We start from the raw sequence: 23,592 nt of genomic DNA, 5'->3' as shown, positions 1-23,592 counted from the left end.
TGGGGTGGTACCTGAGGGTGATTTGGGTCAGGGCCTTGGAGGTGGTTTCATTTTCGTGTGGAATGAGGGTGCAGTTGTATTGCAGCCTGCAGTTAGGGGGTGCCTGCTGCACGTGTAGAGGGTGTTTTTAGGAATTTTAATTATTTATTTATTTAATTTGACTTTTAATGTCCGCTATCAGGCCAATGTGAGTGGACGTTCTCCTGGACATGTGTTTCTGTTGCACTATGTGGACACATGGTACTTCACATGATTGAACATTGTGGTTTTAGCATAGTTTTATTTGGGCCACCTACCTGATTCTTCGGATGTCTGCACTCCTTTCTCCATCCCTCCGACTCCCTCTATGGTCTCCATTCCAATGGTGGAGGCACAGATTTCTTCCCAGGGGGTCAGCTTGATGGGTGATTCCGATCCTCCCCCGGTAGCTGTGGCAATGTTACGGTTGGCGGATAGTATGCTCCGTACGCGTATCCGCAAGTCGTCCCATCGCTTTCTGCATTGCTGTGGGTTGCGGGGTGCGGTCCCCACCGCACTTACCCGCTGTGCCACCAGGGCCCATATGGCCTTCTTGTTCGCAAGTGCCGTCCTGGTCATTTGCGTCGAGAAGACGACGGTAGCATTCTCCTGGAGGGTCTCTGTGAGCACCGTGAGTTCCTTACGTGAGAAGTGGACCTGCCGCTTGCGGTCGCACGCTTTTTTCGCTACTTTTCCCATTGTTTTGGTTTCACTAGGGTGGATGACGGGTTGGGATGTCTCTCAGGGTAGTGTTTTTAATGGTTGTGTGAATGTTCTGATTTTATAGGTGTACGGCGTGCTGTTTCCCGTTCCGGGACCATGTTTTTGCTTCCGTTTCCGTATATTTACAGTCACCGTATTTTCCGATTGCCGCTCTCTACGGTGACCGCTATGTCCGGTGGCGGAATTGCACCTACGTCGCCGTACGACGGCGGTGAGGGGCGTTTTGGGGACATTTCCGCCATCGCGGACTTTGCACTTCCGCCAAGGCCCGATGGGTCAGAATTAGCCGCACTTTACTCTGTCGTGCCATGGCGGAAACGCTATTTACGCTATGGCGGTCAGGTCAGTTGCTTTCCGCCAGGGTCGTAATGAGGGCCAGTATAAGAATGCCCTTACACTAGCTAGGGCTTGGCTTGCCCTTAGTTTCAGAGCCTATAATGAAATGTTCAAGGGAGACTGCCCATGGCAGCCCCCTTTGTTAATGGGAAAAGAACACGTCAGAATGATTATATTTTATTTAATCTGACTGCATGGGCTAATATTCAAGAATTGATGGTCTTTATAGGGTGGATAGTGATCACGGTCCCCTGCACCTAAAATGTACTCTTCCACCGGGGAATATACATAAATCAATAACTGACTGGAGTTTGGACAGCATTAACTGCTGGACTGTAACTAGCGCCCATTCGAGATTAAGATTAAGGTGAGAAGCAATTGAGGAAAAGAAGTTAGTTCCTCAAATTTATGGCGCTGCTCTCTTACATTTGGAAATAGTGCTTGCTAGTCCAATCCTCCCCAGCAAGGATATTTAGAAGACGCAGAGAAGCACAGGTTTCAATCCTCGGTCTGTGCTTAGAAAACTCTTCGGATTAAGCGTGTTATAAAAAAACAATTATACAATTTTTTTATAGTTGACTCAATGAAGTCATTAGTCACCTCAGCTAAAGGCACGCTAAAAACAAAGGCAATTACCTCTAATAAGTGGTATGACAATGACTGCAAAAAGGCCAAAAAGCATCTCCTGGACACAGTACAAAAATAAAAGCCTAATCATTCAAAAAAGAGGAAGTATGCACATGATAACTGGGAAAAGCTTGCGTCAGCTATTATAGAGAATGGCAGTTTTACATTTTGGAAATTGGTTAAAATGGGCACAAATAAGGAAACTCACAAACTTCAGGATAGTAGCCCCGAGTGCAAGAGGTGGGAGTTTTTTCCAGGGGCTCTATTAAGAGAGCAGAATACTTTACAAACAAGATTGAATGTGACATGGCTCGACTGCTCAGCATGTAGACCCCTTAAACTTCTCGATTGAAGAGATTAAGAAAGTTATCTTTATACAAAATAATAATAAGGCCCTGGGCCCTGACAAGATTCCTGCAGAACTCTTTAAAACAGAATCGACTATCTGGGCAGCTTACCTCCAACAACAAGCAAATAGGGTCCCCCAATCCTGGACAAGGGCGGAAATTGTCCTGATATAAAAAAGGGTGGAAGGAAACAAGCCTTGATGTTGCTGTTAGATCTCACAGGGAAATGTTTGTGAAACTTCTGTGTGCCAGAATGGGGAAATGGGTACAGGAAAACAAAGTTATTAATCATCCACATGCAGGATTTAGGCAAAAAATAATCATTGTGGATCAATGCTTTAGTCTAAATTTCTTAATGCAAAAATAGGTCACCCTAAGGAGAATGAGTCTATATTTCACATTTTTTTGGCCTACAAACCTCATTTGATGCTGTGCCTAGAGCATAGCTCTGTGAGGAACTGAATAACCTTGGTCTACCATTGGCATTGCTTCTAGTAATTACATCTCTTTATCACAGGAACGAGGCAGTTATTAGATGGGGCATTGGAGGTGAAGTGAACCTTCCTTTTGGGGTCTACAAAGGCATCCACCAGGGGTACCGCCGGTCTATCCCAGGTCCATCCTCTAAGGATTTGAGCCGGTTTCCTTACTGAGGCTGTGGTCTGGTCTGTGTCTACTGCTGAGCTCACTGGACATGCATAGTGGTCCACATAGGTACCTCCAGGTTGAGTTGATGGAGATGTCGGACATGTTGCTACAGATGGACTGGCAAGGAGGTAACAAACTGTTGCAGCCCAAGGTCCTCCTTGACTTCTCCAAGATTCTTCTTTCAAAGCCACTTCTCATCTGAGTACCATATCCTGTAGGATATCTTGCATGGAGTTTCCTGGAGGAGCAGTTTATGCCTCAGAAGAATGATGATTACATTGTACAATCCTTCGCAACTGCTCAAGGATGCTATTTTGCAGAGTGCCATAATCCATTTGCCTATTCAGCACATGGTAGGCTGCTTGGATTTCTCTAGTGAGCATCAAGGCAATGTGATATGGCCCGCTGGTCTTCTCCCATCTCACTGTCCCTGCAATTCTTTTTCGAATTTCTGAAAGAAGTCTGGGTCATCTTCACTCCAGCATATTATTGTGGTAGTGAGACCTGAGGTACCAATATTTGGGTCAGCTGTTGCCATAGCTAGGCCATTTGTCCTGCTACTAGATGCTGTCCAAACTCATACTTCTCAAGGGGTACACAGTGGTCTTGCTTCCATCAGAGCCCACATTTTCTCTACTACAAGGTGTAATTGAGGCTATTTTGTGGTTGGGAAGTCCAAGTCTTTGTCTTCAGTGGGTCAGTGGTATTGGGTTTACGTACCTTGGACTGAAAGAAACCACAGAAAAATCTGTCCGCGTGGGAAGTGGGTGCCTCATTGTCTTGGCATTTCCGTATTAGGGTTGGGCAACTAGTCTAAGCCTGGCAATACCACTTCTGACATTGCTTGTCACAAGGTGACAGGGATCAAGAAGTACTTCAAGACAACATATGTGGTTAAGAGTTACTTTGTTAACAGTTCCTTTTATGTGGGGCACTGATACAGGACAGGCCAAAATAATTAACTGGAAAGCAGAAACTAAAAATTGCAGGTTGTTGCCACTGAGGCTCGCCCTATGGTGGATTCTGACTTTGTGCCCCTCTATAACACTGCACCCCTGAGAGGGTCTGCATCACTATCCTTTGCAGATTTATGGAGTTCCTGATCTGTTTTTCTTATCAGCTTTCCATTAAAGGGTTTTTGGGTACCTGGTACCTTTTTCTTGTCAACTATCTGTTGCATATATTTGAGGTTCCAGAGCCCATTTTCATAATGTCCTTTTTGTGCTCACTCACATCTCCTTCAACAGTATCTCAGGATTTCCTTTTGAGAGGAGTGTATTGTCAGGCGTCAGGTGTAGCCATGGAGGAGGGTCTCCTTGTCTCCCCGGGGATCGAGTTACTGGACCTATCTATCCCCTACTCCCCGGGATTTGCTCTAGGGAGAGACCCCACTCCGCTCTAGTCCTACAGTATGCTTCCTACCAGGTGCCAGTTCATTCTCCTGCGTCTAAACCTTGTCTTGGGCCACCCAGGTACACTGGAATCTTTCTACACTGCATATCGTACAAGGTTCCTCTCTGTCCCTCATTATGATATCCTGTGACCTCCATTCCCTTCTCCTTCAATACAACCTGATGTACTTTGTCCTCCTCTTTACCCTTTTCAACCACTGCTGTCTACCCTTCTTATTTGTAATCTCTTCTCCAAATTCTTCTCAATAACACATGCAGAGCTTCCCAGCCCCTGTTCACCACCAACCTCTGATCAGCAACCTTCTCCTCATATCCTTAGTACATCTGCTGGACTCTTCCACCAGACTCTTGATCTTCCCCACTAACCTTCTGTTGTTCTCCAACGTCTTCCTGACATACTTCACTAACTTCATCCTGATACATCCTCAAACCAACTACCTCCTCCTGATGTCCACCAGCCTCCTAGTGTCCTCCACTAACCGCCTTATCTTCTGCATCAACCTCCGGATCTTCCCCACCAACCTCCTGCTCCTTTCCACCAACTTCCTGTTCTGTTCCATTAACCCCTTGCTGTTCCTGGCCAACAACCCCTCAGTACTCTCCCACACCCCTCCTTACTGTCTCCAATCACCTTCTTTGTACCCTCTTATCTTCAACCTCTTCTCCAATCTACTCTTAGTACTCTTTCAGCTGTCTGCTCCAAGCTCCTTTGTCCAGCTCTGTTTCCACTCTGTAACATCCTTCCTCTAAATAACGACACCAACTGACTGAGCACTGGGGTTTTGACATAGTGATAATCCCACCTCTATAGAGGCCCTGATCATGGCACGCTGAAGGTCTGTGTGTTCTTAGGCACTCCCTGCAAGTGCAGACAATGAGCCCAGCCCATCTGCTGTGGGTTTATCCACATGTGCCTAGGTCTCTGCAACCAAATACTGTAAATGTCTCCATGGTTCAGGATTTCCCACTCTGGAGACCTGCGCAGACTTGTGGCAGCTTCTGTGACTGTCCCGTGCCCTATGACAGGGACCAAGGGAGGGTAGTCACATGATCCTCCCCCTACTGCCCCAGGCCCATCCTCCTCTAGCTGAGGAGTGGGAGGTGCCCGACACCTTTGGTCCTTCCTTGAAGTTCCCCAGAGTTAAAGGTGCGGCTTTGTTACACAACTCTATGCTAAGAGATGGCTTCTTCATAACCTCTATTGTTCCTCTCACCACCTCCTCTTTGGGCCTCATTACACGGAATACGGTAAGGGGTTACTGGTACCGGTAAGGGCACCGGAACCGGTAAACCCTTACCGCCTTACTACGAGGTCCCTTTGCGGGACCTGACCTCAACGGCTGGTTTTACCAGCCGTTAAGGAACGGGCCCACAAAGCGACCTTGGTGCCAATTACGGTACCGCAATTTGCGGTACCGTAATTAGCTCTTCCCCATTCCCATTGAGCCCTATGTGGGCAAAAATGGGAATGGGGAAGTGCCTTGGTGAATGGGGATTTACCTCCCCCGCTCACCTTGGAGTAGGGCAGTAATTCTGCCATCGACCAAGGCGGACAAAGTAAAATACCGGCGCCATGGTTACCGCATACCGTGTAATGAGGCCCTTTATCTTCTCTCCCTATAGCCACCTTAGATATCTCTGAAAGTAGAGCTAAGTTAGCAATCTCTCAATTTCAAGTTTCTGGGACTTTCTTTAACCAATTTTGCTTGCTCTCTCTCGCTTGCTCTCTCTCTCTCTCTCTCTCTCTTTCCCAAACTGGCCAGGCTTCTCTCTCTCTCGCTCTCTCTCCTAAACTGCTCAGGTTTCTTTCACTCTCTCCTCATTCTCCCTCTCTGCCTCTATCTCTGCCCCTCTCTCTGTCTCTCTCTCCCCTCCCCTCTCTCTCACACATTTTATGGTTTTCTCTCTCCCCAAATTCCTGGGTCCTTCTCTCCTCCAGCCTCCTGTCTCCTTCTCTGAATCCTTCTGTACCGTTCTCCAGCCATCTTCAAATAAGCAAATAAGACCCTTCTCAATACTCCCATAGCCTTCAAACAAATCCCCTTCCTTTTTATAGGGCCCTGGTGCCATCTTCCAGCCGCACTCTGGCCTACAGGAACTCATGTGTGTCTCCCTATGAAACTGAAATGGAGATGGGCCCATCCTTGGAGATGGCTTGCAGTTTGGATGTGGGACTTGGGCTTGGTTAATACCTCCACATGGATAACTCTTTCTCTGTGAGCCACACCTTACCCTTTGCCTTCATGGAGGATTCCCTTATCCTAATAGGTCTTAGGTGTATCTGTGTAAAGACATTGGGGCTCATTATGAGTTTGCCGGTATACAGTAAAAGTGGTGGTAATGGAATTACCGCCACTTTACGTACCACTGAATTATGAGTCTGTGGTAATTCTGCCGGCAGAATTAGCCCTGGTGGAATTACTGCCAACACATGGCTGAATCAACCCTGCCGCTAATTCCGCTGGCAGAATTACCACCCAGATCCAAAACTGTATTTCTGTTGTATTGCAATACAGCAGAAAATGGGCGGTAATTCTGCCGAAAATACCCTGCTGTTAATGCATACTGGTGACATAAATTAAGCCACAGGTGCACCCAATCCACTCAAGAAGGATACATGAGGCACACGCTTTTCACAAACAAACTGTCCAACCCCATGTTGCCACTAGCTCTGATGGATGTCAACATGCAGCTGTTCCTGCTCCACATTAAGCTGCAGAGGCAGGAAGAGCAGCACAGCGTGCAGAGAGGAGAGGAGATGCCATGAAAGGTGAGCGCGCATACCCTGGGTCAGGTCCACATCCTGGACCTTGACTGACAACCAGCTAATCATCCTGTACCGGCTGAACAGGGAGACCGTAGCTGAGCTGCTCACCCTGATCCAGGATGACATGGAGAGCAGGATAAACATTAGAACTGCCTTACCTCTGCTGCTGAAGCTTGTGTCCGTCCTAAAATTCCTGGCAACCGGCACCTCCAAGCACACCGTCAGCATGCTGCACGGCATGTCCCAGCCCACATTTTCCAACGTGATCTTTCAGGTGCTGGAAGCCCTCCTGCGTCATGTTTCCCGGCACATCTCCCTGCCAGCCATCCCATCAGAGGAGAATGCAATGAAGGCACAATGTGATTGCTGCTGCGGTCTCCACACATGTGGCGTTGGTGGCCACCCCAAGCATGTGAAGAAGTATACCGCAACCGGAAGCAGTATCACTCCTTGAATGTGCAGCTCACCTGCGAACCTGACCTTTTCATCACACACTGCTGTGCTCACTTCCCTGGGCCCACCTCATGATGCCATGGTCCTGTGGAACAGCATACTGCCTGCATACATGGAGAGGCACATAGGGCGACAGACGTGGATATTGAGTGAGTACAAGTGCCATCCCACAAAGTAATCTTGCAGCACTACTGAAATGCTATGTTAATGGGGGTAGGGGGCATTGCCACTACTGAACAATGCATGCCCTGGCAAAGCCCTTTACATGCAGGACCTTCTCTCTCACTGCACACATGACAGCCTACAACCCACAGTACTTGAACATGATGGACAATGCTGTAGTAGGTCGCCAATGCATTTTGCCCCAACAGGCTAGCAACACACACACATGACTACAGGAGCCACAATGCAACATTATACATCGCTATTCATGGAATGACAAAGTCCAATACTGCAAAGGAATGAAACACTTGCAGAAGTAATGCCAAGTACTCAGGTAACCATGTATATAAAGCCATCGTGGAACAGATTCAGACAACACAAACCTACAGAAATGCAACTAACCAACCATCAGGGCACATGCATGAGAGCAAAGCACAGGCCCAACACAGGCACCATGGCATACTGCCATGACAATCACAGACCCTGAAATTGATAAGTGCTGGCCTGAGCTGTGTGCATGGTGTTACACGACAAGACAAATTGGCCATGATTCCATATGCAAGTTCTATGATTGTTAGACAGGTTGCGTGACAATACTCATAGAATGCATGCACAGAGTGTCTATCAATATGCCATAGTAAATGGCAATACATCTGCAATGCTCTGTGACTGACACCTATGACCTTTACCGTTGCAGACAACTCTGGATACCCCCAGCTATCATAGCTAATGATACCCATGCAGAATCCACAGACGCCACAGGAGGTGGCCTACAATGAGGCACATGTCTGGACCAAGCTCAGCATCAAGGGGACCTTTGGCCTGTTAAAGGCTTGTTTCCAGGACCTACACCGGACTGGAGGGGCCTTAATGTACAGACTAGAGAAGGTTGGACAAATTGTTCTTGCCAGTGTCATACTGCACAACATTTGCCTCAGTCAGAATGTCCCCTACACCCTGATGTCGACATGCCACCCCAGAAAAGGAGGACTCACTGCCTGTGGGTGATGCCAGGAACAGTGCAGGGATGGATGTCTGGTTCGGCAAGACCTGATGGAAAAATTCTTTTAGCACATTGATATTCACATGCTACGCACCTCTGTGAATGTAGTCACGTAATGAATTAAACACATGTACACAATGAGGAATGTCCGAGCATTGCTTCACATGAACCATTATTTTATCTGGAAATGTGCAAACACCTTACACCACCTCCTCACAACACCATCCCCAATACACCTTCCCCACCAGCTCAACTCTCCACGAAACACCATCCCCAAGACACCCTCCCTCCCCCACAACAAGACACATAGCCCCCCCACAACACCATCCCCAACACACCCTCCACCACACCTCCATTGAGCCTATATACACATGTACAGTCACTTGTGTTGCCTCTTGCTCTTACTAGCCTCCTCCAGCACCTTTGTAGCCAGATTGCTCACAGAGCAGCACATAGGGGTTCTGAGCAAAGATCTCTCTGTGGGGTGATGGATGTGGACTGGTCTGACTCTGGCCCCCGGATGCATTACAGTGTCAAGAGCATGTTGGCCTGCATTGCCTCAGCAAAGGCCAAGATGCCTTCTGTCATCTCCCTTACCCTCTGCCCGACGACAGTCAGGCTGGCAGAAGTTACAGCTGCCTGTCATCGCTCCCAGTCCATGGCCCTCGCTATCCTCTGTGAGGCACCCTGAACAAAGTCACGGATGGCCTGAAGGTGTTGGACTTGTGTGTCCACAGGGGTTTCCAGGTGCATCTGGCGCTGCTCCATAGTGTCCAGCCGTCTCCACACAGCATGCTGTGATGCATGGCGTATGGGCTGACGGCTATGGGGAGGGCTGGGGCTGAAGTGGGGTGAGCCTTACGACCTGATATCTGTTTCACCTTCTGACTTCTGGTCATGCAGACCATGTGGCTGGGTGTCCGGCTCAGGTGACAAGGGACTATCATGTGCCAGTTGCGTGGGTGTGTGTGCAGTGACTTTTGTGTGCCTGCCAGCAGCTGGCTCCTCAATCACACCACAGTGGCCGGCTGCTGGGGGGTGGTTGCAGGTGCCAGGGGGCATTACCTGCAGCTATGTCATCATAGCTGCTAGTGTGTGCTGTGCTTGCGCTTGCATGTGTCCAGGTGTCACAATCCTGCACTTTTTCCTTCCTTTCCCATCACTGGGCGGTGCAGGGGTGGTGGCTGTTGGCGTTGCCCCGAAGGCCCTGTATCTTCCTCCTCCTGAGTCGCCTGTGAACCTGTTGGATGAACAATGACATGCTGTTAGTCATCAAACATACTTACATGGCTTGCCTGTCACACATGCTACATGGTGGAGGGACAGCCTGCACATGTGATCTGAAGGGTACAGTCAATTGCGGGCAAATGTGTATGGCCACAGCAAGGTGGGGGTAGTGTCTGCTGAGGGTGCACACCCCATTGGCATGTGCTCTTTGCCCCTTGTGCTGCCAAGGTGGCCTGTACATATGGTTGTGCTGGGGGTTCAGTTTGGCACTTGGCCTTTCTCAGCACACATGGATGCTGCACATAGTTGCATGTTTATGTTCATGTTTATTGAGTTTCTATAGTGCTTCACACTAAAGCGCTTAACAGAATAACAACAGGTACAGTAATGAATGAAGCATACATTTACAACATGAAACAAACCGGTGGTACAGAATTTAGAACAATTTACTCAGGAGAGAGAGGGGGGGAGAAAGGGGAGGCGCGGTGGGAGCCCGCAAGTTACCTCCTACTCGCTATGGTGGTTGAAGTATCCACTTTGAGGTCATATGGAGGAGGGGGGGAGGAAATGGGGTGCAGGGGTGTGTGGGGGGAGAGGTAGGGAAGGAGAGTCAGGGGGGGAGTGAAGAAGAAGGGCCTTCAGGAAGGAGCGGAAAGATGAGTAGGTGGGGGAGGAGCGGATAGCGAGAGGTAGGGAGTTCCAGTGGAGGGGGGCCAAAAGTTAGAGGGAGCGGAAGAGTGAGGAGGCACAGGGGGCAGGGGGAACAGTGAGAAGGTAGAGATCGGCTGAGCGGAGAGAGCGGGAGGGAGAGTAAAATGAGAGGAGGGAGGAAAGATCGGGGGGGGCAAGGTCATGGAGGGATTTGTAGACCAGGCAGAGGAATTGAAATTTCAATTGTGGGAGGAAGGGGAGCCAGCCGAGTTGGGAGAGTGAGGTAGAAATAGAGTCTTGAGGGCCAAGAAGGCATAAAGTGCGGATAGAGGAGTGGTATATGGATTTTAGGGGAGTCAGGTGGGAGAGAGGGAGTCCAAAGAGAAGAGAGGAGCAGTAGAAGAGACGGGAGAAAATAAGGGAGGATATTAGGAGTTTAGAAGCGTGAAAGGTGAGGGAGGAGCGGATCTTGCGGATGTTGAAGAGTTGGTGCCGGCAGGCACAAGAGGTTAGAGAGATGTGGTTGGAGAAGGAGAGGGAGGAGTCAATGTGGAGGCCAAAGTTGTGGGCAAGGGTCGAGATGGGGAGATTGGAGGGGGGAAAGTGGATGAAGGGAGGAGGGGAAGGTGAGAGAGTGCTGGGAGGGAAGACAAGCACTTCAGTCTTGTCAGTATTGAGGGAAAGAAAATGGGAGGACATCCAATTTTTTATGGCCGTAAGGCAAGAAGAGAGAGTGTGGTGGAGGTCAGAGGTGAAGGAAGAGAAGGAGAGAAAGTACCCATGCATATTCATACTGCTGTGCATGGATATGTGCACATTTTCCCACCTACCCCTGCAAATAGTGATAGCATTAGCCCTAGCAGTGCCAGAGGAAAAAATATATTTGGCGCTCCTCCCCACCAAGGGGAGGTGGCACAACATCTGTGGTTGCAGTGCCACAACAGCATGAGGTAGCCTTGCAGACCCATAATGGTGTAGCTGCGGTGCCATATTGCAATGGAAAGTGCAGGTAATACAGGGAAATCCGGGTTGCAACCATTTCGCTACAACGTGCACACTCTAACTATTCCCGGAGGAAAATAATATACTTATATAGAAGTAGAGCAAAACCAGCCTGTATTGTGAAAACAGTTGTACAGCTTGTAGTACATTCTCAGAATATAAGACTTTATTAAATGTAAAAAGGTCAGTAAAAATGTAGCAAAATACAAAACACAGATAAAGATAAATACTCTAAACACTCAAAATCAGTGTATAAAGCAATAACTAAAATAGTGACTCAAATCTATATGGAATTAGAACACTCTTCTAAACGGAGGTCTTTTTGTATTTATTCTGACATAATTCTTTTATGGTCTCCAGTATGATGTCTATGGCTGTTTGCTCTATGATCAGCACCATTAGCCTAAGACATTTGTTTCTGTTCAATGTCCTTGAAATGGTGAACATTCCTCAGGAGAATTGTCATTGTGGTCACTAAATAAAGACTGGACTGTTACAATCTAGGTCCGGTCAATCTTTAATAAAACAATTAGGCCCTCATTAGGACCCTGGTGTTAAGGGGTTAACGGCGCCGGAAAAGGCTGCAGCGCCGTTAACCCCTTAACGCCTTACTACGAGGTCCCTTTGCGGCTCTCGACCTGAATGGCTGGTCTGGACCAGCCGTTAAAGTAGGGACCCGTAAAGGGACCTTGATGGCAATTACGGTACCGCAATTTGTGGTACCGTAATTGCCGCCTTCCCCATTCCCATTGAGCCCTATGGGGCAAAAATGGGAATGGGGAAGGGCCATGGAGAAAGCCCTGCCAACCTTGGAATGGGGTGGTAATTCCCCCTTTCTCCATGGCGGACTCCGGCATGGACCATGGTGCTAATAGCACCATGGTTTAACGCCAGAGTCCTAATGAGGGCCTTAGTGTTTGAAACTGTTCTCACAGTGCAGGTTTAATCGGCAGTTGGGGGTGATAGTGAGATGTTCGGTCTCCTTTGTTAGGCCTTTTAAGAGTTTTCTCTGAAAGATTGGCACAGCTGAAATTCAAGTCTCAAACAACCTTGTTCTCTAGGCCGGTGTGGCCCTGCATATCCCTCTTGGGTGGTCAACTCTTTTCACAAGCTATGGAACCATTTGACTGTGGTATTGTAGCAGAGAATTATCTCTCATTAGCTCTGGCGCTGTATCTCGCATCCTGGTCTCTCGTCATTTGGGAGGCTCTTAAATGGCCTAACAAAGGAGACCGAACATTTCACCATCACCCCCGCTTAAGCCTGCACTGTGAGTACAGTCTGAATGCTTATTGTTTAATGAAAGATTGAACGGACCTAGATTGTAACAGTCCATTCTTTATTTAGTGCCCGCATTGACAATTCTCCTGAGGAATGTTCATAGTTTCAAGGGCATTGAACAGAAACATCTCGAGACACAACCTAAGCCAAAAGGCTTAGGCTAATTGCACTGATCATAGAGCAAAAAGCCATAGACATCATACTGGAGACCACAGCGGTAACAGTAATTCCGCCATGGCCAAGGCAGAATTACTGCCGTATTACCAGCCAATTGTAAGGTTATTGGGTAACTGTTCTAGCTTTCTGTCTTAATTTGGATACCCTTCTATTCACCCGTGTTTCTGCGGCGCAAACCGCTAAATGCTTTTTTACCATTTTGGATGTTATTTCTGCACCTGCGTGAGCCGAGCCAGGTGTGCAGGTGATCCTGGCTCTGTGGTTCTGCCATTCATAAGTGATTCCCTTCAGGAGAAGGGAGATGGCATTGGGAAGAGCAACTGCCTTCTGCAGGTGACGTCTAGGAGCCCCCTGCTCAGAGCAGTTTATTGTTACCACGTCTCCTTTTTAGTTTGAGCACTTAGGTGGCGCTTGCAACACTGATAAACTGAAACTATTGCATTAGAGTACAGATAGGGAGGAAATCCCACATGAAGGACACAAAGCTTGTAGGTGTTGTTTGATTGATTGCCCACCCACTGACTGCTCATGGCCATGCCACTCCCTATGGCCATTCCCACGCAGTTCCTGTCCCTCCCCACCCAAAACACCTCCTCGTTGGGCCTCTTTGAGCACCCTTTAATCAAGACTTACCATCTAACTTTGCACTCGAGGCGCCTGCCCGTGTTTTTTAAAAGCAGTCTTCTGAGAGTTCATGACTTAATTGGAGCTTTAAACAGGCTGCTGGTGTAAATAACAATGTCTTAAGTACCAGGTGTCTTAACTACCAGGTCTGCCTTCAGCCACTCGATTTAAAAGCACTATGTGTGTCTTTCATGGACGTCGTGTTAAAAACAAGCATTGGCAAAGACAACAGTTGTGGCTTGCGTATAAGTATTAGGCATTTGCCAGGCACTTCTGTTAGATGCCCAGGTACTCGCATCATTTTGTACCTACTACCACCAATTGCCAGTTAATACCACTAAGGCAGTCTCTGGCAAGCACTTTCCTATGCCTACACAAAAGTCAAAACTGTTGGCTTTGCCAATGCTTGTTATATTCACCCGAGGGCTCGAGCAGAGAGCAAGCTATTTCTAGAAAAGTGCTTTGGCTTACACTTTAAAGTACAGAGCATTGTCCTGAAGGTATTTTACAGTTGGGTTGTATATGCACATCTCCAGTTGTGGCCACTAAAGTGCAGTAAAAGAAAATAACGGTACACAAAGTTATCAGGCTACGACGAAAAATTCAGAAGAATACTAATCTAAAATATATGCTTAACAATGAAGGATGATGATTGGACAAGCAGCTCTGCTCACAAAGTATATTTGTAATTTTTGAATAGGAAGAACCTATCTTCAGGTGGATGGATTCGTGTTATTTTGTTGTCGCTGTGTCAGAGAGTGATGTGGAAAATATCTTTCTTTGTATCTAAAGGTTGTGGCCAGAGAAGACGCTTTACAGAAGTATCAGCGCCTTGAAATGGAGTATCAAGCTTTGCAACGGGCCTATGCTCTCCTGCAGCAACAATTTGAACGTACACTCAAATCTGATGGAGACCTTGAGGTACTACTCTCATAAACTAGTGTAAATAATATTCGAAGTAATATGGGGAGAAAATGACTGGCTTTTTATGAGCGTAGCGTACACTGAATACTCTGACTATATTCTTCAACTGGGTGTGTTTCATTTTGATTTTGATTTAATATAATACTGGAATCAGCTCCTGACGTAATTTGGAAGACATAAGAGTTGACATTTCCTGTGAAAACGTGTACACGGTTGGTTGCCTGCATTACACACATAAATAAAACGTTTGTTTTCTTTTACATTGAAATAAACACTCCATAGGTTTCCATATTCCTACAAAATAATGTACTGCGTATACAGAAGCAAGCTGTTTGATTATGATAACGACAAGTAATCTCATGTTTGCCTTCTGGTAATGCAGGCCACTGTTATTTCTTAGGATTTAGCTTAGTATACGTCTACGTTTGATGGCTTTAGAAATTGTTCACTGCAGGCACACTCAGACTGTACCACCATAAGTGTTTTTACTACTGAAGAGCGTTGCGCTTATTTGAATCAATCAGTACTTTAACTTAGATTACTGATTTCGCACACAAGATACACTTCAAAATGTATGCACTATGTATTATTGATAGCGCCAGCCTACACCCAAACATTGTATTTAAAATCAATGAGCATTTTTTAAAATGAACATCCAACCAAAATAAAGAGAGCTCGTGCAAAAAGCCATCGTCAAACACAAACGAACCTCCTCACTTTACATTTACAGGTAGTCGGTCTCAGTGCTTACAGAATGAGCTGCATCACAGAAGCCATCTTGAGTTTGTTTTGTACTAGTACATACAGCTGATTTAGCACACTCCAGCTAGTAGGCTATGTAGAACTGTACAACCAGTCAGGTAAGAACAATACATGATTGATACTAGGAGAAATAATCAGATCATGTGCATAAGTAGGTGCAGAGCTTTGTGGTTAGTTTAGTGGGCTGGAGGGCCCATTTACACGGTTTTATGTTTCATATAATCTTTTACCTCACAAAAGGCTTAGAACTACAATTTTAATTGTGTTTGGAACTTGGCTGCCTTAAAAGGTCAAGCCCCAAACTAGAACACGGGTGGAAGAAATCACAGTCACCTAATGATAGAATGACATGCAAAATTCAGAGCAAAGGCTACCATAAGAAGGACGAAAATATAGTATCACAAACTTCTCTTCGGCACAGTTTAAAACTAAAGAAGTTTTCAAAGTTCATAATGAACTAACCCACGCCCAAAAAACTTGTTATCAACACAAACCCTCAGAAGAACTGACCAACTGTAGGCATGCGGGATAAAACAGCCAAAATTCAAACCAGGATTTCTTACCAGAAACAATTAGATGAAACAACCACCATAAACCCAGGCATCCACAAATGTTTATGGAATTCAACCCAATTACAACTAAAGGGCTGTTTAATAACATAACGAAATTAAATGTCTCAGCTGAACAATCTGACCCATGCCCAGCCCGCCCCATTAAGTAAAACAATGTTTATCTTATGTACCTGCTGACCACTGCTTTGTAAAGCAACACTAACATCAGGTTGTGTCCTGACATCACTAAATGCTGCCACCCCTGCTAAAAAAGTTGAGTGCAGACCAAGAGATAGCTGAACATTACAGACGTGTACCTATCATTCCTTTTAATGCTCAAATCTTGTAAAAGATCACTAAGATCCAATTGGTCCGCCACAGTGGAGACAACCTCCTACTTCACGAATATCAAACTGTTTTTGCTCAAAAACAAGTACAGAAACATGTCATCTTTTCAAGAAAGAGGACATTTGAAATGACTTGCCAATAATACACCTACAACCCTATTACTTCTCCATTTATTGGCTGCCTACGATGCAATTAACCAGCAGACATTAATATAAAGATTAAAATTTCAGATGGGAATAACTAGTAGTGGGTTGAAGTGGATCACCAACTACGGTTATGATCGCACCCTCAGGGTTAATGGGAGATTTCACCCCGTGATACATGTTCTCCTTAAATTGTGGTGTCCCCCAGGGCTTTTTAATGTTTACATTAAAACCCTATGTGAGGGTCAGTAATGCGAGGCGGACAACTGCTTGTAGATTTCTCAAAATATGGCATTTTATTAAAGAAAATATAGTGAGAAAATATTTTGCTTGCCCTACTCTACAGAGGAATTCCCTACCTACTATAAAGGCTAGTGGGACATTATCTAGCATGGGTAAACTGGCCCTCCTACTAAACAACCAATATACAAAGGAAATTATATAACAACTGAATACAAGAAACAATATTAACACAGCATCACAATGGCTTTCTCTTCTCCTGGGTAAGATCCCTTCCCCATCATACTTTAAAGGCACGTCAAATTGTTCAACAAAAGAAAAGAAAGGTTACAACCAAATTCTTGAAAGTTCAAAGTCAAAACAAATGTTCACCAATCAAATAACCACTGGTAGCAAATCTGTGTTCCTAGGTGAAAAGATCCCCATCCAACTTCCAGAATTAAAAAAGCATCATTGGTAATCCTGGTTAAGATTATTAATTGTCTCTGCTTCGGAATAAATTACCACAGTTCGGGGGGGGCGCTGCTGTGCAACAAGATGGCCGCTTGAGTGAGGAGCTCCTCTCCGGCATGAATCCTGATTGAATTATCCCCTGTTTCCAGATTACATCGAACCTCGTAAGCTACCCGCACTGTTCCTGGAGAACATCGTGACCTTGCAGGCGAAATCCCGACTGAAATCGGACTTCCCAAGCCTGGGAACCCTGGTGGACCTTGAAGACACGGGCCCGTGCCGCTTCGCAGCTCCACAAGAATCTGCGAGGACGCCACGGCTCCCTCTTATGTCGGGCCTCACAGTGGGCAGAGCAGGACCGGCAGACTGCGGCCACGATACTTCGCGCCACACATTCTCTGGGCATATTGTGCCCTGCCTGGCATAGGGTGCCCTGCAACGTCCCTCCCACGGTGGAGGGTGCTCGCGGTGGGGCCTCCCGGACCTTCATTACTGCACCCTGTGCCTCCCCGGAGCCCGGCTACCAGCTTCCAGGCCCTTCGGCGGATCTTCGCGGCAGCCCCGGGGCGCGTCCCGGGTGGCGGCCCGGCGGCCTGGATTGGACGTTCCCGACCCTGTTCCTCGTTCCCGAGGTGAGAGCTGCGTGGGACTGGGCTGGGAGCGGGGCATGTGTGGGGCTCTCTGACCCGAATCAAATATATCCTGGGGCTGCCCCCTGACGATCACGGCCGTGTCCACCCAGGTCACTCTGTGCTCCCCTTCATCTGGCTCGGAGATTCTACCATCAAATTACACTGTGAAAATTCACACTTGTCAGCTCTGGTGGTCATTGCCCCACTTAGGCCACGGAGCACACCATCTTGGAACAATCGCCGTTTCGGGCGCACCGGGATCCCTGCAGGCCTTGCGCTCTCCTGAGCCGTCCTCCACCATACTTTAACACGCGGCCCTCTCATCCCACCAGGCCCAGGCCGTTTCTCCACCTCCACAATGCCTGGAAAAAACACGGGCAAATCCAGTAAGACGGGACTGATGGACTCCTTTACTAGCTCACAATCATCTCCTGAACGCCCGGACCCTCAATCTCCAGCCTCACCCCTAAATGCAGAAGATACGAAATTCGATCACCTGCTGACAACAGTTAAAAATGGATTCCTGGCCATTAATGTCAAACTTGACGCCATTGTCTCCACGATAGGCTCCCTAAAAACTCGCCTAGACAAGGAAAGTGCCAGAATCACAGAGGCTGAAAGCAGAATTGGCACGAATGAGGACTCTACTCGGCAAAACCCCCAGGACATCGCACTCCTTAGAGGGGAAATGAATAAACTCTGCGATAAATGTGTAAATGTGACGATTTGGAATCCCAATCCAGACGGAACAACATCCGCATAGTCGGCCTCTCGGAGACCTTCTGCAAAGGCCCAAAGGAGTCCCGAATCAAAGACCTTTTGAAATCTCTCCTCGGGGAGGAGGCACTCTCACCCCAGTTCCTCGTCGAGTGGGCACATCGATCCCTCGCTCCGCCACCCAGACCAGGGGCTCCTCCCCGCACGGTGATTGCCAAACTGACATCCTCAGACTGGCAAGAGAGAAAGGACCCCTTAGGTTTGGTAACAACAACATCCATGTATACCCGGACTTCTCTGCAGGGTTCCAGACTCAAAGACGATCCTACGAAACTGTCAAGCGCCAGCTACATTTGAGCCAGGTCCCCTACGCCCTTCTCTTTCCAGCGAAACTTCGTATACAACATGCTGGAAGAGTACACCTTTTCAAATCTCCTGCCACAGCTTTGGCCTACATGGAAGCCTTGATACCCCTCCCGCCTGGGAGACAGGAACTTGACCAGAACGACTTGCAACAACCTGTATAACCTGTTTTCCTACTCATCAATCCCAGCCGCAGTCAGGACTGGTCTATGCTGGCCACTATGAATGCTGGAAACAGGATGCAGCAGGGAGCACTCCCCTGCCCTCCATCCTTTAACAATGCGGGATGAGATGCGCCCGACCTCGAAGTGGAGTTGCTGCACTCGTCCCCTTCTTTGGGAACATCCACAAGTTAGTTAAAAGGGTTCATCATCAAGTTGGGCATGATGGCGTGGGAGGGGGTGGGTACGGGCAACAGGGAACTGTTTCACTGTTCGAACACTACGTTAATGCTGCAGGCAGCCCCTGTTGGGCACCAGGCACAATGTTCAGTTGGCTTAACCATTGGTAAAATCGTACTCACGGTTTCACTTGCTGTCCTTCGCTACGAGAAAATCCATTTTCCTATGCTCTTATATGACACACGGAAATGGCGCAGAAAACTAATACACTCGGGGGGCTTAAACTAAAACTGCTCACCTGGAATATCGGGGGTTAAACAACAGGGCGAAAGCCAGCAAAATAGTCGCTATGCTCCAAGAGACTTATGTATTAAAATCCACCAACGAATGTATCCTGCGACAGTGGGGAAAAAATAGGTATTACACGGAATACTCCTCCCAAAACAGAGGCGTCATCACGCTAATACACCCCTCACTAGGGTTCTCCACCGAGAAAAGTATAATTGATCCACAGGGCAGATATGTTGTGGTCTGGGGCACCGTGGCTGGCAGAAAATTTATATTGGTCAATACATATGGTCCAAACCTGGATGAGTCAGAATTCTACACACACCTCCTTGCAGAGATTGGCCCTACAAAGGAAGCCTGGGTATTGTGGGGAGGAGACCTTAACACTATCCTCGACACTACGTTAGATAGGTCCTCAAATAAACCTAGAGCCCTTACTAAAACAGCCAACATTATACACCAAGCCCAAGAGGAACTTGCTTTGTCCGATGCGTGTAGAGGGACCCACCCCACAGATAGAAAATACACCTTCCATTCCTCGGTCCATGATTCTGAATCCAGAATAGATTACTGGCTCATCTCCTCCTCCCTAATCAACTCCATCGAATGCTGCAATATTCTTCCGCACACACTCTCGGACCATTCCCCCGTCATTCTAAATATACTGCTCCCTGACATCCGTCGCTCTGCACAGCCATGGAGGATGCCCCCCAATATATTGAAGGACCAAAATGTGGTGGAGGCTCTATACACTGAGACGTACGAGTTCTTCCAACTGAATAAGGGCTCTGTGGTCAGCTGGGCTTCCATCTGGAAAACATTTAAGGTGTGGGTACGAGGCAACCTTATGTCCAAGACATCTGGTCTCCTCAGAACCGTTAGAACCAACTTGGGCAACACAAAATCAATCCTGCAATCGCTCGAATCTGCCTATAGTAGGATCCATGACAAACGTATTTTGGCGGACATTAGTCTACGCCTCCAAACCTTTAACAAACTGGTTACCAAAGAACAACAATACATAGCCATCCCATCCAGGGCACACAAATACGGGGAGGGCAACAGGGCGGGCTGCCATCTGGCCCGTATACTTTGTAATGACCACACCCACATCCCTATTGCAAGTATTCTAACAGATGGGGCGATGGCTGTGCATGGGGAGGATGAAATAAACTCTGAGTTCACTGACTATTACATTAATCTTTACGCCAACCACGATAGATCCACAGGGGACGACGTAAAGTTGTACTTAAGTAAGATTTCCCTCCCTAGGCTAACTTTAGAAGATAACTGGTCCCTTGAACAACCCATGACGGCCGAGGAAATTGCTGAAGCAATCAAAGAACTAGCAGCGGGTAAAACTCCAGGGCCGGACGGCCTAAACGCTGACCTGTATAAGGCATGCTCTACGATACTCGCCCCAATATTGTCCCTTGTTTGGGAAGAGGCTATGAACGCTGGTTCACTCCCAGAGTCCATGTCAGACGCAGTCATTACGGTGCTCTTGAAACCTAGACGCCCGGCATATGAACGCTCATCCTACCGTCCCTTGTCCCTGATTAACATGGATGCCAAGATTTAAGCAAAGGTACTGGCCACTAGACTGCTCCCCAAAATGACCACCTTAATCCATCCCGACCAATGCAGATTTATCCCTATGAGATCCACGGCCCTGAACCTGCGCAGACTGTTCAGTGTTCTAGCACAGATCAAACCAGAGGCACAAGCAGCAGCCATTTCACTTGACGCCGAAAAAGCGTTCGATTCGGTATCGTGCCTTTACATGTTTGAGGTTCTTCACAAATTTGGATTCGGCCCTTATCTGATAGGTTGTGTCAAACTTCTCTACTCCTCTCCCAAGGCCAGTGTTCTAACCAATCGTACCCTATCCAATCAATTTACTCTATGCAGGGGAACGAGGCAGGGATGCCCCTTCTCACCCATCCTTTTTGCCCTCACCATCGAACCAGTGGCGGCTGCAGTCAGAACTGAACAAGACCTTAGAGGTATAAAAATGGCCGGGGTATACCAAGCCATCTCATTGTATGCAGACGATGCACTACTATATGTTTGGGAACCAGAAAAGAACCTATCCCCCATTTTAGCGGTGATCACCGAATTCACTACATACTCAGGCTACAAGATCAATACATCCAAATCTGAGATCTTTCCGCTGACACGTGCCACTACTTGCCCCACAAACACTCATGGCCTGTCATGGGCTCCCGATCACATTCGATACCTGGGAATCCTGGTTTCTCACGACAAGAACTCTCTTTATATAGATAACTATGAATCCACGCTACAAACCATACACCCTAAGCTTCAAATTTGGTCCATTCTCCCCATATCTCTTGCTGGCCGGATAGCGGTCCTCAAGATGACGGTACTCCCTAAGCTCCTATACATCTTCTGTAATGTACATATATGGCCAGGCAAACTCTTCTTCGACAACCTGCGTTCCATGGCCACCACCTTCGTGTGTAACAGTGGCGCGAATAGAATGAAATGGACCAAATTGGTCGAACCCTATGATATGGGAGGCTTCGCCGCCCCTGATTTCGAATTGTACTATTATGTGGCACAGGCACACTATGCAAAGTTCTGGTAGGACCCCTCGGATAACACACCACATATACCCATCGAGCGTCATTCGGTCCGCCCAACCTATTTGAGATCCATCATATTTACAAAGTCACATAAAGATGATTGCAAGTTTGACCCTGCCTCCTGCACAGTTGTGGCATGGGCTGCAATAAGCAAACGTCTGCACATAGACTGCCCTTAAGATTCCTAAGTCCCGCTCTGGAACTTCCCGGGCATTAAGCCGAGGTACGACATTGCCATCCAGAAAAACTGGCTACCCGAATATGAATTCACAATGAAAACCATGTTCCCTAATGGTAAATGTGTAACTCCTGAAGACTTCGCAAACTCAGTGGGCAGCAGCCAACTAGCCACCCTACAGTTCCACCATATGAAAGCCATGTTCAAAGAAAGGTGGCCATCATTCCCAGACGAACCCCCCCAGCATGTATGCTACCAGTCATTGTATTCTCAGGCAGGCACTGGGGTGTCCAAATTATACAATATTGTGCAGGCTCACACAAAATCATCGAACACCATCAAGGCATCGTGGGAAAAAGACATGGATATTACAATCGAGTAGGGGAAGTGGGCAAGATATTGCCTCCTATCTAAGAAAATCTCACTTAATGCACTCCTGAGACTAATACAATTCAAGGTACTGAACAAACTACATTACACGCCAGCCAAAATGGCAAAGTTCTACAAGACCACTCCCGACAATTGCCCGAAATGCCACGCCCCTGGTGCAGATTCGTTTCATATGGACTGGGCCTGCCCCCAGATAGCGGGTTTCCGGCTCGCAGTGGCCAACATCCTTGAAGAAATAACACAAATCCCTGCACACCTCAATCCACCTAAATACCTGTTTGGAGACATTGGCAAGGCCCCGGAAAAAACAAGGAGACTGTTCAACGTCGCCTGCGCAGTAGCGAAGAAATGCATCCTTCAGAAATGGAAGAGCGGCCAGGCTCCAACAACAGAACAGTTCCTTGCGACCCTCACTTACGTGAATGAATGTCAGGAAAACTATGTTAATATGATATCTGCTCCGTGTAAACCAAAAGACATTTGGGCCCCGTTCAGGGCATACTTAGATAAAACCTCCACAGACACTGAAAACTCGGACAATGATAGCGTGGATGATATGCCATGCCACACAGCTAGCTATATGTAACTTCTTTCTATGGGTATATACGAGGACATGCACCTCATGTAAAAGTCTGCAAGGGGAGTTGGGTTGTCAGTTTGTAATGCGGATCTGTATTATGTAGATGCGAGACAAGCAGAGTGTACTGTGACATGCAAACCAAAAATAAAGTTCTTAAAAAGAAATTACCACAGTTCAAAGAGTAAACTTCTTTACAACTTCTTCTGTTACATTTGGTATATTTGTCAGACCGGTTTCTCGGTGCTCCTGCTTCTATTTCCAACAGCCACGTCTACTCTTTGTACTATGAGAACCTTCCCTTTAGTCCCACAGTACGTTACTGCTTCAACCACTTCCGTGTGACATCTGCTGACAATTCTATACACCACCAGAGTTCAAGTGTAACTACTACTGCTTCAGTACTTAGAAATTATTAGGTAGATTTTAACCAGACATTCAACCTCTTCAGGTAGGCAAGTTACTCTTGTTTTTGATGGCTTTCTTATAATGGGCAGACTATTTGCCTCTTCAGTCTGTCTAACTACCACAAGAACAATCTGCTTCACAAGAAACTAGCCCTTCTAGCCTCAGCAGTCTGTTGCACCACAGGTTATTTTCTACTTCTGTATATTCTTC

At 47.2% G+C, this 23,592-nt stretch overlaps 1 protein-coding gene across 2 annotated transcripts in view; it reads left to right on the top strand.

Annotated features, from left to right (window-relative positions):
• The window catches only part of ALPK3 (alpha kinase 3), a 1,238,914-nt gene that overhangs the window by 619,100 nt on the left and 596,222 nt on the right, over positions 1–23,592 (top strand). For both annotated transcript variants that reach the window (XM_069624457.1, XM_069624456.1), the window contains one exon: positions 14,251–14,379. In XM_069624457.1, coding sequence (XP_069480558.1) covers positions 14,251–14,379 — 129 coding nt within the window. The remainder of the gene's footprint in view (positions 1–14,250; positions 14,380–23,592) is intronic.

This window comes from Ambystoma mexicanum, chromosome 11 (assembly GCF_040938575.1).
Source record: "Ambystoma mexicanum isolate Mex_15411 chromosome 11, UKY_AmexF1_1, whole genome shotgun sequence".
In the NCBI taxonomy this organism is placed as follows: Eukaryota; Metazoa; Chordata; class Amphibia; order Caudata; family Ambystomatidae; genus Ambystoma; species Ambystoma mexicanum.
Note: the sequence above shows the minus strand (reverse complement) of the source record. Positions and strands in the feature narration are given on the sequence as shown.